At 41.9% G+C, this 14,638-nt stretch overlaps 1 protein-coding gene across 6 annotated transcripts in view; it reads left to right on the top strand.

Annotated features, from left to right (window-relative positions):
• fam131bb (family with sequence similarity 131 member Bb) overlaps window positions 1-14,638 on the top strand; it is a 35,678-nt gene that overhangs the window by 4,480 nt on the left and 16,560 nt on the right. For 2 of the 6 annotated variants that reach the window (XM_040030039.1, XM_040030037.1), the window contains exons 1-2: window positions 2,652-2,825; window positions 14,042-14,079. In XM_040030039.1, coding sequence (XP_039885973.1) covers window positions 2,798-2,825; window positions 14,042-14,079 — 66 coding nt within the window. In that variant the 5' untranslated portion in view covers window positions 2,652-2,797. Of the gene's footprint in view, window positions 1-2,651; window positions 2,826-14,041; window positions 14,080-14,638 lie in introns of those variants that run through there. The other 4 variants (XM_040030041.1, XM_040030040.1, XM_040030036.1 and 1 more) reach the window with 3 other exon arrangements.

Raw genomic sequence — 14,638 nt, 5'->3', positions numbered from 1 at the left:
GAAATTATCTGGGTGTGAGTCCCCAAGGCAACATTAAACAGGAGCCACTGCATCTAAATTCAATGCAGCATCATCACCCGAGATAAGAAAACAAGAGATGCGGTGACAGGAACATGATAGAAGTCGTCTGTGTCATGTGTTGCGAGGCCGTTTTACGTCACGGTATCTGCTTCTTTTTTTTGTAGTCTCCGCGTGTGAGAGAATAAGTAATGAGACGGCGACGACGATGAGAGGCAGTCACATTTGTGAGTGGCCTATGCATCATGCGTGAGATTAGTGTCAGGAATTTCCTCCATCTATGGCTGACCTTGTCTCACATTGCTAGGCGGTATCATAGATCACCATGTTGTCACAGACTGCCTGAAAAGGCTGCTGCTAAAATTATTTTCCATTATTGATTAATGTGAAAATATTATCCTCGGTTAATCTTTGCTCTACAAACAAAAAGAAAAAGAAAGCAGTGAGAAATGTGTTATGATATCTTCTTTTGTTCAGCTGAAAACAACAACAGGAATAATTTGTTATGTGAGAGATTTAAAAGCGGCGTCTCATGAACTGGGATTGTGGGTACTACGTCTCTTTAACGGTTAATCGATTTTCAAAATAGTCAATCAATTAACCCTTATAGAAGCACAATGTACAAAGTGTTGTAGGAGAAAAGGAGTATAAAACAGGAATCCTATTGACAGGGAAATGCAGGTAAAGCAGGATAGATACGCCTAGATTAGCTGAGGATTTTAGAGACTTCCACTGACTGACATGCAGTGATGGGCAGATGGAGTGAGAACTGAGACAGAGATTTAAAACAACAGCGTCAGCCAGTCAGCTGCAAACAGGGTTAGAGGGTTCAGGTTCATGTTATAGAAGTGAAGCTGACCCCTGCAGAAACCCCTGTGGGAGTTGCAGAGGATTATGTATGATTTCTAATGTCTGGCAACCCCCCCCCCCTTTTTTTTTTTTTGCAGCATCACAACCATGACTGTATATTTCCAAGTGACCGTCATTTTCTTTCATCCATTCTGGAGTGCTAATTTTTATTTCACACAGCATCCTCTCCACACCTCTCCCGCACATGACTCCACTGTTCTCTGCCTGCCTTGCTTCTCATCTCTCCCTCCATCTGCGCCTTTTTTCCTTCTTTCTGTTCTTCCTTCCATCCATCTGCCCAGCTCTTTTCCCTCTCTCACTCTCTCTCTCTGCTCTTTACCCAGAGAGTTCAAAGTCAACAAAAAAAAATGACCACAAATAAACCTGTCTCCTCCGCCCTTTTTCCACACACACACAGCTTCTTGCTGTCCAGACTGCTTAGAAACAGCACACATCAAAGTAAAAATAAATGCACGATTTCATAGAAAACCGATGAGAGGAAAGGTTTTGGTATGATGGCGTTATAGATATAGTAGACGGAGGGTGCAGAAGTCATAATGATAATTGTTTTGGTTGATAACGAGGTCTTCTTTGAGCGCTAAGTTTAGTTTAGGGAGGAGTGATGTAGGGCTTTTAGGGAAGGGCCAAAAGGCACATGCTGTGAAGAAACTGTGAAACAGGTTGTGTCACAATAACCATTTTATCTCGATTATCTTCTTTTCACCCTCTTTAGAAAGCAAAACTGTGGCTGAACGTAAAACATGATTAATTACACAGACTTAATGGAAAGAGGCACAGGTCTAATGAGAGACGCAGAAAGAGCTGTAGATTAAGGAGACAGGTTTTTGTTTTTGCTTTTTTTTTACCAGAATAGAGAAGAGTGTAGCAGGCAAGGTGAAAAGGGGATAAAAAAAAAAGGGAAAAAAGGGGGGAGTGTAATCCTTAGTGAACAGAAGAAATAGGCGCAGAGATGACTGTGGGCGGATCAATAGTGAGGGATGACAGAGGGAGGAGGTGGAGACTCAGCAGCAGTTTGACTGTGAAGGAAAACCCTCTGCTGCTTTTTTCCTCTCTCCTCAGGATTGTTTCATGTTGGTGTATGAGAATGTTTTTTGAGCGATGAGTGTTGGGGAGGTTGGGGAGAGGGGGGTGCAAAGAGGGAGGAGGTGTTGGGTGATTGAGAGGGAGATGGCGAGGGGAGGAGAGGAGCGAGGAAACCGCTGCAGTGCATTGTTAGGCTGAACGCACACGGGAGAGGGAGACAGAGAGAGAATCCCCCATTTTAGCTCAACAATATTACAGCAGTGCAGTGATATCTACAACAATGGCAGACCGACACTCTCAGCACAGCTATTGATCTTAGTGATGGCACGTCACTGCACACATACTCAGTCCAATTGTTGTTTGACCGGTCTTTAAATGACTGCATGTGGTGGATATTCAGATATTTTGTCATCGTCACACTCTATAGGTTAAATTATTTGCGTGAAAAGTCAGAACTCCTGCCACTTAAATTAAACATTAAAAATCAAATGTTACAGGTAATAAAATATGTTGATATCCTTATTATTGATAACTATAATAAAAAATATATGATACATGTTTTGAAATAATTACAGTAATGCATCACATCTTTATTTAGTCCTAATCTTTTCCCCTCAGGCATACTGACTTACTAACCGGATCTCTTCTAAGACACTGCACTGGAGAGAGAGCAGCAGGGAGAGAGAGAGGGAGAGAGAGGGGGTGAGGGAGAGAGAGTGATCGAGCAAGCGCAGGAGGGAGAGAGAAAAAGAGACGGCAGCGGAGAAGCGAGAGAAAAGAAGCCAGAGCTGAGAGAAAGAGAGAGTCGCAGGAGGAAGGAGAAGGAGAATGCGCCGTGTCTGGGTAACACTTTTACGCTTGTGTCCAGGGCCTTTGTGAATACACCATGGGATGCATCGGCTCCAGGAGACTGAGTAAGCTCCACTTCTCTTACTGCGGGCTAGAGGGAGGTTGGGGTGAGGGGTGCAGGGGTGCAGCGGAGATGCTGGAGGATGCGGGTCCATACAGGAGCAAAGGGTTTGTGTAGACTAGGAGCAGTCTTTGTATGTGTTTGTGCACAGGAGCTGCTTGCCTCTGTTTCTGTGCAGTCTCAAGGCAAGCTCTGGACGTGTGGTCACAGAGGCAGTATGCACAGTATACCGCCTAGATGTCAAAAGCAATATGTGTTAAAATGTGCTACTGTGTGTGTGGCTGCATCCCCCACCTCCCTGCTCCCCTTCTTCCCTCCTCCCATCCCATGATTTATGATGCTGTTTGGCAGTATGTATATGTGTGAGTAGGAGGCAGAGGGATGGAGAGAAGAGAGAGAGAGAGAGAGAGAGAGAGAGGCGGGAGAGGGAAGCGCGGTGAGACTGCTTATTTATAGGGAGACATAGCTTGGAGAAAGAGAGAAGGGATAATGCCATTGTTTGGGACATTTGTACAGTTTATTGTTATTTGCATGAATAATAGGCATAGAGTGGAAGGGGATAACGAGAGAGCAGGAAGAATTTCAGTGCAGGCGGGGAGGAGAAGAGATGGGCGGATGGCGAGGGGGAGAGAGGGGGAGAGGGAGGGGCAAATGCATAGGCGAGGGTGTGTGGCAGTGATGGGAGTTTTCAGGTGAGGATAGTCCTGGATAAACCCGTAGCTGTCGTGTTGACAGCGTCGGCACTGAGACTGAGAGGTGCTGGGGGAAGAAAACCAAAAAGCTCGGGTAAACAATCACTTGTTTGCTTAAATGTATTCGGGTATGTTGCAGTGCACGCTTACGTGTCCTAGTGTGTAGCATCAATCACGTGCCGAGGTAAAAATAAACACAGACTTTCTTTGCTGTTAAATATTCATGTCTCACTTAGCACATCCAGCTCTTAAACATATTTATGGCACAGCATGGGTCTGGACACGGTGGTCACTCACTCTTCTAAAACACTCAAGCACAGCCTTTACAGGGCTACCAGAACCCTGTTGCAAACAGGGTCCATGCTGCACCTTTCCCAGGCCCCCCCTTTTTTAAAACGAAATGTAAATTCTTCTTAAAAATATCTAGAATATGCAAAAAAGAGTACAAGATGACACAGTTAGGAAGGCAGGTGTGAACTGAATACAGCAGAAACAGCAAATCCAGCAGCTCTGGCTGTTTTTTCTTGACACAGTGTGTAGCAGGAGAAGAGACTGGGATCCTATTTCAACACTCACATCAAGACAGAAGACCCTACAAGCCTCCAGATGTTGGAAATAATATGACTGAAATAGGCAGAAAGCTTTGAAAAGGTGCCCCATTAATCTAATGGTGAGTCACCTGAATACTGATGCTCGTTTTTATACATGCGATCATGGAAGCTTAGGAATTTAATAAGGGAGCTCTAGTAATTGCAATTATGTTTTCAAGTCAGGGATAAGCAATAAAGATAAGGGAGAATATGTTTTTAGACCAGCAGCCCAGAGCAGTAGAGATTGTAGATCCACTAAAAGGAATATTTCCCTTCAGTTTGCAAGTGTTATCTTAAGCTGTGTGCACTATAATCTAACACAAATGCGTAAACAAACAGTAGTTAAGAGAAGGAAGGCTGGGCATTTTCAAGCAGCTTGTGTGACTCGGTCTGATTTCCTTGTAAGTAACAGAATCAGCAGCAGTGTTGCCTGTCCAAAGGCGGGGTTGTGTTTATCCTGGGTGAGAATGGCTTCAGTGTGTGCTATTGATCGACCAGCTCAACTGCAGTGCACGCTGCCAAACAGAGATCAACAGGAGGAGCAGCAGGCAAAAGGAGTGGATCTGTCTCTGCACGGGAGTAGCCCTGATGTATCTGTCTCCCTTCTATCTCTCCCAGCTCCATCATATCTGGGAGTGCACTCTGTGGCCAGGCTCTGATATCAGTTTGTACTATTGTTCGATTCTTCTCACAAACGATACGGCTGTGCCCAGCCTTTGATATAGTATACTGCATAGTATCCCTCAGGAAATAGTTCTATATTGATTCTGCATTTTTTTATATTAGAAATGTGAACCAAAAGCTTTATTTGCCCCTTATTTTACTCTAAAGGTGTCGGGTGTCAGGTTAAACGGAAAGATCTCATCCGAAAGACTCAGTAACTGATACACGTAGGCAAAAATGAACTACAAATGTGCAAATATTTTATTTGTTTGCTTGTTATTTTGCCAGGCAAAGGTTTGGCTTATAGCCTTATCGACCTAATTGCATACAAGTACAGTAGGCTCGCTACAGTATATGATAGTGGTTGTTTTGTGTTACTGATTGTTACCGAGTCAAGCGAAGACAGACGTACAGACAGCAGATAAACTGTCTGCATCCATCCATCACCACTTCAGAGGGTAAAAGGCCTTGAGATGCAGCAGATGGGAGATGCGCATTCTTCTTAACCTCGTCAGTGACAAAAGGCACTACATTCTATGACAAAATTAGAGTTTAATTGCATCTTTAAGAGCAACTTCCCGCAGAAAAGCCAGTGTCAGTGTAAAACTGTCACAGCCCCACGATGCCGATCATATTTCTCAATGTAATGCAGATAATCTAATCAGTAATAACTGTGGCAAAAGCTACACTTGAGCTAATTTTCCTGTGTACACTTACCAGGCAGCACTATACCTGCAACTCCTTGAAGCATTAATCACTATAATTTAGGGCATTGTGTGCTTTGTGACTGTAACTGCTGTAGTTCAGGCTGCTGTGGTGAAATTATAGATATGAATGTGGGACATTGTGATGACTTTCACCTGTTTGTGCAGCCCTTTATCTAGACTCGTCACTACCAGTTAGCTGACACACTATTTGCTGATTCAATAAGCAGTAAGAGCCAGTTCTAGTATGAGTGTGAGTGAGTGTTTGTGGTTGTTTACTTGCTTAAGGCTGGGCATCGATTCACAACGCTTTTCTGGGCCTGAGGTGACTGAAATGCGCTTGTAAGAAAGAGTATTGCATGTGTAAAAGGATGTTTTGTTTATGATTTGTTCTTTCATTTTATTTTTTTTTATCAACATCCTATTAAATAAAACTAATTAATTGTAGAAAATCATGTTTACATTTAGTAACATATTATTAAAAAAGTAGAATGTTGGCATTCAGCCCATTCAGTTTTCAGAAGTTTTGGTGTCTTTGTGCCTCCATGGTACTGCATGTGTTTGTGTATGGACCCCCAGTTTACCTGCGTCTTGTGGTGTAGCGGTCTTACTGAATTTTTTATGTTTTGTGTGGGTGTGAAAGCGCCATGTGCACCAATGTTACTTCAGCGCTTTCTTCCATTGCTCTGTTTCTGCTGCGTTACAGCGAGGGATTCCCTGCCATTAAATTTAAAACCGAACACCCCCGCTACACCATGCCTTTACACACACACACACACACACACACACACACACACACACACACACACACACACACACACACACACACACACACACACACACACACACAACAACTGACACCATGTCCAGGATTTGCCAGTTAGCAGTCTGCCTGTAAACTAACAAATCTGGCAGAGGTAGAGTCTGATTGATTGGCTTCTGTTCAGGATAGAAAAGCCTTGTGCTCAGGAGCATATTCAAGGTGAATGACTCAGTGATGTAGTACTCAGAGACACCTGGTGAGACCCGATGACCATTGTGTGTGTGCAATGGTATGTGTGCTCAAAGAGTATTCTTACGTTCAAGGATTCTAATGTAACAGATATAACACAGGGTCTTAACCTGAAGGTGTATGTGTGTGTGTGTGTGAGCGCCTCTTTGTCACTTCTCTGATGTGCGCTATTATAATTTTCCTTGTTACCAATACCAGGTTACAAACCTGGATGATTATAGGTATAACATTGTATATTGTATATGTGCATGCAAATGTGAGCTTGTGTGTATGTGGCAGATCAGAAATAAGAGGCCTGTGTGTGGGCACATGATGGCAGGCGATTCTATAAACAATGTGACTCAGCCGCAGAGTGAGTTATGAAATTGAAATATAATGCTGTGAAGGAGAAAATTCATCTCTACAGTTTGATCTCTGAGTGTGTGTGTGCTGTGTGTGAGAAAGAATGAATATATGTGCGTTTGTGGATGCGCTCGGCATTAGTGTGCGACCAGCACAGATTGTCTCTGTGTTATCTGCAGCTACTAACCACTTCAGTGCTGATAAAAAAGGCCATGTTCTCACAGATGGGAAGTCTCCTTTGAATATCAAAGAGCAAGGAAAACAAAGATTTCCTGCATACAAAGTACACGAGCTGCCTCATACTTTAATGATTTCTTCTCTTTCTACAGGTTTCCATCCATTTATCTAAACAGAACTGGATAACAGCATTTCCTCCTTTTCAGGTCTAATTGTTCATTATATATTTAACAGGCTATTAGGGTGTTTATTAGAGTCACAATGATGGGCTTCAGATACATCTGCCAAAGGCTTTTAGTTACCACACTGCACAGGTGACTGCTGGAAGTTATTCACCCCGTATCAGTGATGGAGACCTGCTCGGGATAGCAGCCACATTCGTGCAGAGACAGATTAATGAAGCGTGTCAGGAAGAGGGCACAAACCTTAGAAATGCCATTTCACCAGGTTAATGGTCGTCTCGTGCTGTGTTATAGTGTCAGTATGTGTATGTCAGGGTGTCTGCATGTGACTGGATCATGTCCTGAGACACCGTTAGCTCAGTTTTCTGCCATCTCTCCCAGCCATCTGGGTTCTGGTCCTCAGCTGTGTTCTTGCTGAACTCTGACGCTCAATAACCCAGCATCTGCACATATCGCTGCAAGAGGGCTGCCATCCAAGCCGGTACCCCATGGTGGCAACCAGCCTTACTGCAGCTGTCACGGTAAACAAGCACCAAACCCCCTGGATCCTCGCTGTTATTGCTGCAGGGCACTGGGGGTAAAAAAGACAGATGACGCTCAAACGATTCCCACTTCAGCAGGAGCCGTCAACCCACTACAGCCAGAGCTGGAGTTGACAGTGCGGCCGCTGCAGATCTTTAGTTGTTCGTTACGCGCAGTCGCGTTACTCCCTTTTTATTCCCTCCCTCTTCAGTCTCTCTGCCCTTCCTCCCTTACAGCTACTTGCTCCTTTTCCTCGGCTGAGCTAAGCTGGGGGTATCCAGAGCGCTGCACTGCTGTGTGTGCGGTGGAGGAGGGTGAGTGCCAGGGGAAGAAAAGCTGGCTCAGAGCTCTGGTCATGTGCTCTGTTGTTGTTGCTGTTTCCTCAAGGAGGGATCCGTCCTGCAGAATAACACATTCGCTCACTGTGCTGCTGAGAGCCCAACAGCATCACCTACTCGAGTGCGGAGATACAGTGTATGCCATGATAAAAAGAAACTACTGAGATGCTGGATAATGACTACTGACCCATCATATAAAGAGATTTTCTGTGAACTACGAATAACTGACTAAAAATGGCACGATTTAGACACAAACTCTCATGCCTCACTTCACAAAATCTTCTTTGATGTAATCGCAAAGTAAATATACTGTGCATACGACTATAGCTGTATACACAGTTAATGTAATGTTTCTGGTCCATTGCTGTGTAAAGGCTGGAGGTCTTCTCAGTGGTAGGTTGTACCTACTCTTTTGCCATATTGTGATTCATGCGTGGGGAGAGTGACTGCTAATCTGCTAATTGGCCAAATGAGGCTGAGGGATGCAAGGGAGAGAGACTGTAAAAGCTAAAGTGAGGGAGAGTGGGAGTGGCATGGTGTGAGTCACTGTGCAGTGTACTATACACTAGGTTGCTGGAGGCTAGACTCAAGTGAATGTGCATGTATGTTTATGTAGTTTGTGTTTGCTGGGCAGATTTTTAACCCAGATGGGGAAGAAATCTGGGACACTCTCTCCCACCCAGGCAGAAAATGAGACATCTCCCCAGCTACCTGATATCAGCCAATAAATAACCCCATCACACCTCAAACCTCAGTGCTAACAATCACACATGCATGATTAATCCTTCCGAGGTCACACAGAGTTCATTTCTAATCGTTAATTTATCACTTGAATATTAATGCGTCCGTCCACTCATTGGATACAAAGTGGTCTCTTTATTTCTGCAGTTTGTGGCGGAACCATCAGCTAATCTACGATAGTGTTTCTGCCGTATTCCACGAGTCATATGAAAGAAAAATGTGCATTATTATGTATGCTGTTAGTTCCATTTAAACATAATCAGACGATTTAGATACTGTGCTCATCAGTGGAAATGTTTTATGTGGCTCACATGTGTCACTAGGAAAGGGTTCATCCCTGTGTCTGACATTCATCCACAGTTTAAGTCATATTAGCTCATCAGTTCTAGTCATTATGCCAGAATTCAACTTCCTGTCTTTGGAGCCGAGTGACCAAACTGAAATTTTACACAAAGTATTATCAAAGTAAAATTATAGTCAGATCCATAACTGTATGTTTACGATCGCACAGTGAAGACAGCAGAAAAATAAATAGCCTGTTTAGTATTTGCATATGTACAATCATGTAGCGTTTACAGAGTCTGTAGTTTGGTCAATAGCAAACACGCTGCATGATAATCATGTTTGAGCACGCTTTTCTTGCATGCAGGTAAACAGTCAGTGTGGAGAACAAAAAAGAAATCGCACTTGCCAAAATGTATTCTCTGTGTTTTTCTGCACTTGTAAACACTGACAGGCAGGAGGAAATCAAAATCGTGGTGTGGATCACCACTGGTTACACATCAAGCCAGCAGTCTAACTTATGAGTTGCCATATTGGTATTTGTTTGACTCTTCATTTAAACATTGTTAAGTTTAAAAAAATGTTTATTTAATCACCATGTCCAGGCTGAGATACAACTGTTAACAAACTCCTTGTAATTTTACCTTCAGACCTAAACTACAGGCATCACTTTCAATGTCCCTTAGGTGAATTTAATCCAGTAATATCTATCCAAGCAGCTATTTATACATACAGTAACGTCACACATCTCCTGTGCAGATGTCCTGAGGTATTAAGAGAAACAAAAGCAAAAAAAACTTTGGATGGTTGAGGAAAACTGGGTCGAAGAAAACAGGATGATAAAACACAGTCTCTCCTGGAAGAAACACTTTAAATATATTAAAACCTACAGACTTATGATATATGCCAATATTTTACCCAAAATTCCCACTGAAATGAGTGTGATTCCTGTGTCCAAAGAAATACGCACATCCCTTCCTGCTGAGCAAAGAGGGCCAATTTCTGGAATGAAGCCTGTCCCTTGTCCACTGCCCTTGCAGTGATTTGATGTGACTGGATGGAGTTCAGAGGGAAGGGTAATATCTGAGAGCCCAACAGAGACAGACCAGAGCTGATGTTTCTGAATCACTGGGTCAGTGGGTCACAGACATCACTGGACATCTAGAGAGCCAACAACTCTCTGTGTTTTTTTTTTTTCAGAGCTCCCGAGGAATCGCTCATGATTGCCAAATGCAGCTGTTGAGAACCGCGACTGGCTCAGCAACACACAAACACGCAAACTCAGACACATACGCAGACTCACAGTGTGCTGATACAGGAGTAAGCCCCTCTGAGAGTTGTACACACAGAGCACAGACCCTCTGATACAGAGGAGCACCTAGAGACTGAGGCCGTGTTTAAACTCCATTACCGCCAACGACTCTCTAATTAAACCAATGTTTTAATTAGGATTTGGACAGCCAGGAACGAGGAGGGATAATAACGTTCATTTATCCAACAGAGAGGGTGTATTTCACACAAGTTACACCTACAATATGCAGGGTGGACAGCTTTGTATTTGATCTGCCATTTTAAGCAGTACATTGCTAAGTGTGACGCAGGCGTCAATATTTATTGGTTTTATAGGAACACAATAGAAGCAAAGTAGACTATTAGAAGTCTGCGATATGAAATCTTACTTATGTAAATGTTCAAAAGTTTACTTAACAAGATGCAGTTAAAGTATGTTAGAAACTGCATGACCACAAATAGATTAATCAGCTTTCAAATGTCATTTTTCAGTACAGTTAACTACAAGTTAAGATTGCAGATTGATGCAGTGGTGTTGTTTCCTCTCTAGTATACTTCAGAATTTGACCAAAATACAATCACTGATTAAATTTCCTCTGTTGCTCTCCAGCACTGGTCTGCATTCTAGTGATTTGAGAGTAAAACCTGCAGGGGGCTGATAGAAGCTCTCAGCTAAACAAGGAGGTAATGGTCTTGACTGAGGCATAGTAGACTGACCAGGTCTGAAATGCAGAATAACAAAATTTTAATGACAGCTTAACGGGTTCAGCCAAGAGTCAAACTTGGGAGAAAAATCTTTTATCTACTCCAGTCTGCTTCACCATGAACACTTAAAGGCTTTAAAAAAAGGAGGAATATGTTGGTTTGTTGAATGTGTTGCCATGAATGCCGAATGAAGGTAATTACATTTTAAGGTCGTTGTGTAGTAGCTCTTGTTGTGGCCACTAAGTGAGCTGCAGTCAGCATCCTGTTGCTTGCACTAATGCTAGCTATGTAGGCCTGGGCTAACATACTAGGCAAAGCAGTGGTAATGCATAACAATGAACAGAACCGACTGAAGTCATGTTGATAAGTTACTAAAGGTACATTGTTACTGTAGTCCGACTGTATATGTAAGACAAGAAGCACTCAGCTGGAAAACTTCACCATTGCAGCTCACTCTCTCGGCAGTATTTACTTTTAAAGGAATTGTAACGTGTTTTTTATATATTAATTTTGTTTTCTTTATCTTTTTAAACATACTTTAAGAAGTTTGTAGTGCAATAAAAATCACATGAGGATTGCATGACAGATATTTACTTTTATAACGCAAACATTATGCAGGAGTAGTGGATGGGTAATAGCAGTAGAAGTAGGCAGCTCTTTCTCCTGATGATCTCTTTAAAGATGTAACACATTCTGGGGTCAGCTTGAAAGAAAGGCAGCTGTGAAATGTAAAAGTGAGGTCACAGGTCAAATATGACATGATATTTACATGCAAACTATAAAGTTATATTTAGAATCCACATGTACCTGTATCACTTCCTAAATGCTGTCAATACTAACAAAGGCGGTAGAATTTTAAACATAGTTTTAAAAATGTTTGACCTTATTTGACCTTGAAGAAGAGGTCAGAGGTCCAAAGCAAGTGACGTGACTACATGCCAGTAAGAAACACTTTTAAATAACTCTATAGAGCATTGTTATCACTTTGACCTTCAGCGCAATCTATTGACCTTGAAGGAGAGGTCAGAGGTTAAATGTGATATGATAGTTTAAATCTTTATAAGGTACTTTCTATATGTTTGCAACACACACCACACTTTTAAGAACCATGGTTTCTCAGTTATGACGCTTTTTGTTTATTTATGACCAACAAATCATTAAGTTGAACTTGAACACCTCAATGGATGTAAACCAAATTTTAATGGATTGTTAACATGACCTCTCTCTGCACCCCTACAAAGTTTAATCAGGATGAGTTCAAAGCTTTTTGAGATATCGTGTTTACAGCCTTAATGACACAGAGGTAAGTATATGCTGTGGCTGAGCAGTATTTTTCTCAGCCATACTAACTTCCGGTAATAAAGGTGAAGAGCCACCTTCACCTTTATTGTACAGGCTTGGGTACAAAAATCAAGAACTTTCTGTTTCTCTTCGTATCATTAATGGGGCTAATATTTACTATATATATTTCCTTTTTTAGTGCACTATTTGTCTTATGCGTGAATATCCATGTGGATTGAAAATGTTACTAACCGTGATTCACCCCAATGAGAACAGCTGGCTTGGTCACATCTCTTTGCAAGATTTCAATGTTATGGTGTCCGACACAGCACAGAGATGTCCAAGGCGTCCTTCATTAAGGGCTAACGCCTTAATGAGGTTAGTTAGCCTACATAAGTGGAGCGCGCCCTGTTAGATTCAAGTGAAATGGCAGCACAGACTCAGAGATATGCTGTTATTCTCCTTGATATTTATTAATATCCGTCCTTTAATTAATTAATACATCACCAAACATAAAGAAAGTACAGAATATGTAAAAAAAATATATACGTATTTATAAATATATTCCTAAAACAATTGTCAATTCAATTTCTTGGTTACAAACAGCCATTAAACCCTCTGTTTATATCACTTTTTTATATATAAATTATTGACTCTCCTCACTGGTGTAATTAAAGATTATTTAGACTGCCACTCATCAGTGCTGCATCACTAACATCGTATAGTTATGTCTGACTGTGAGAGGCGATTGGTTGACTAACATAAATGGTTTTATAAAACTGTTATACATATGTTATAAAACATTGCCATCTGTTTGTCTTTGTAAAAGTGGAATCACAAGATTTTGTGTGTTTGTTTTTTGTGTGGTGTGTATTGGAATCCGCTGTGCAGTGAGCCTCTATTTGTTGACATTAGCAGATTGTATTTCTAAGGTGATTCTCACCAGTTTTACGCACTGCTGGTGCTGAGGAGCAGAAAAGGATGAGACTTAAAGGTGATTGGATTTTCCTGGAAAATCTATCCAGATTCATTGAGATTGAAAAGGCTGAGAGGAATTCAGGGAAATGTCCAGATTTTTATGTGACATTAAAATCTGTTCACACATTTGCCAATAAGTGCTTAGTGGATAAAGATTGCTGTGTATTTTTAGGTACAAAACCTTTATTTGATTTATAAAGTATACATGCATTTTTTAAATTGGGGCATTGGGGTGATGCCGAAAATAGTAAACGTATTCATTTATTTATTTTAGGCAATAATTCAGAACTGACAGCCTTTCCCAATAGCACTCAACCTTTCTAAGAATACTGATAATGGATGCTGATAAATGGGTTGTATCGAGTCCCTCATGATGACACACGTCATGGGTGTTTACTGTTTTTCTTATATATATTTGCTGTATGTATTTATTATAATTCAGGTGTGACACTTGTGGTTTCATCTGAGTTATTGGTTTTCTTTTGGAGGTGGGTCTTACTACTATTTTTATAAATAAAGTGTAAAAATGATTTGTTAATGTAGGCACACAAGAGAAAAATATCTCCCTTATTAGTTTTTAACCATGTCTTCATGAACATTTTGTGGAAGCAGTTTTGTCACTGAATGTAATTAAGAATAAATCTTAATGTTTCTTTCTCTTCTCCCCCCTCTTCCCTCTCTCTGTGTGCCTCTCTGTCTCTCTTGTTCAACACGTTCTCAGCGTCAGATGGCGTGCCAGTCCAAAAGGATGGGGAACAAGTAAGTCTTCAGTGATTCCTCCTGCTCATCCGTGTTGTTGACTTCCTCTGACAGTGAACTGTTTTCCACTCCACCTGAGGAACCAACATGGCCACACGATGAGCTGTAACACCAGTGCTTATGCTAGTAGATTAGCGAAGTAGATCACGCCATGGCAATGTCAGTCGCTCCCGCTACACTTCCCTCGCCAAGATGGGGTGGTGTGGCTGGATGACTGAATAATCGCTGGTTTGGTTGGCTTATTGCTGTTGCTAGGATGTCTGAAGCTTGTTATAGCTGTCTGACAGAGTCACTCCTCAGTGCTGGTTCAAAGCAGAATGGCAGAGGCATAACTCCTCTCTTTCTCCAACTTCCTACACATCATTATCTCTGTACATTTTCCTCTCCTCTCCTCTCCCGCTGCATTACTGATCTCGTGCTCTAAAACTGATGCCTCTGAGAAAGGACACAGGAGCAGGATCCATTTTGGACTAAAGTGTAGAGACCTTCACTTTTCCACCAAATGCACTGTGGACTGATTGCATCATTTATTTATGCGTCGTGCCCCAGAATGCCCCCG

Source organism: Simochromis diagramma, unplaced genomic scaffold (assembly GCF_900408965.1).
Source record: "Simochromis diagramma unplaced genomic scaffold, fSimDia1.1 OVJJ01000361.1, whole genome shotgun sequence".
NCBI lineage: Eukaryota > Metazoa > Chordata > Actinopteri > Cichliformes > Cichlidae > Simochromis > Simochromis diagramma.
Note: the sequence above shows the minus strand (reverse complement) of the source record. Positions and strands in the feature narration are given on the sequence as shown.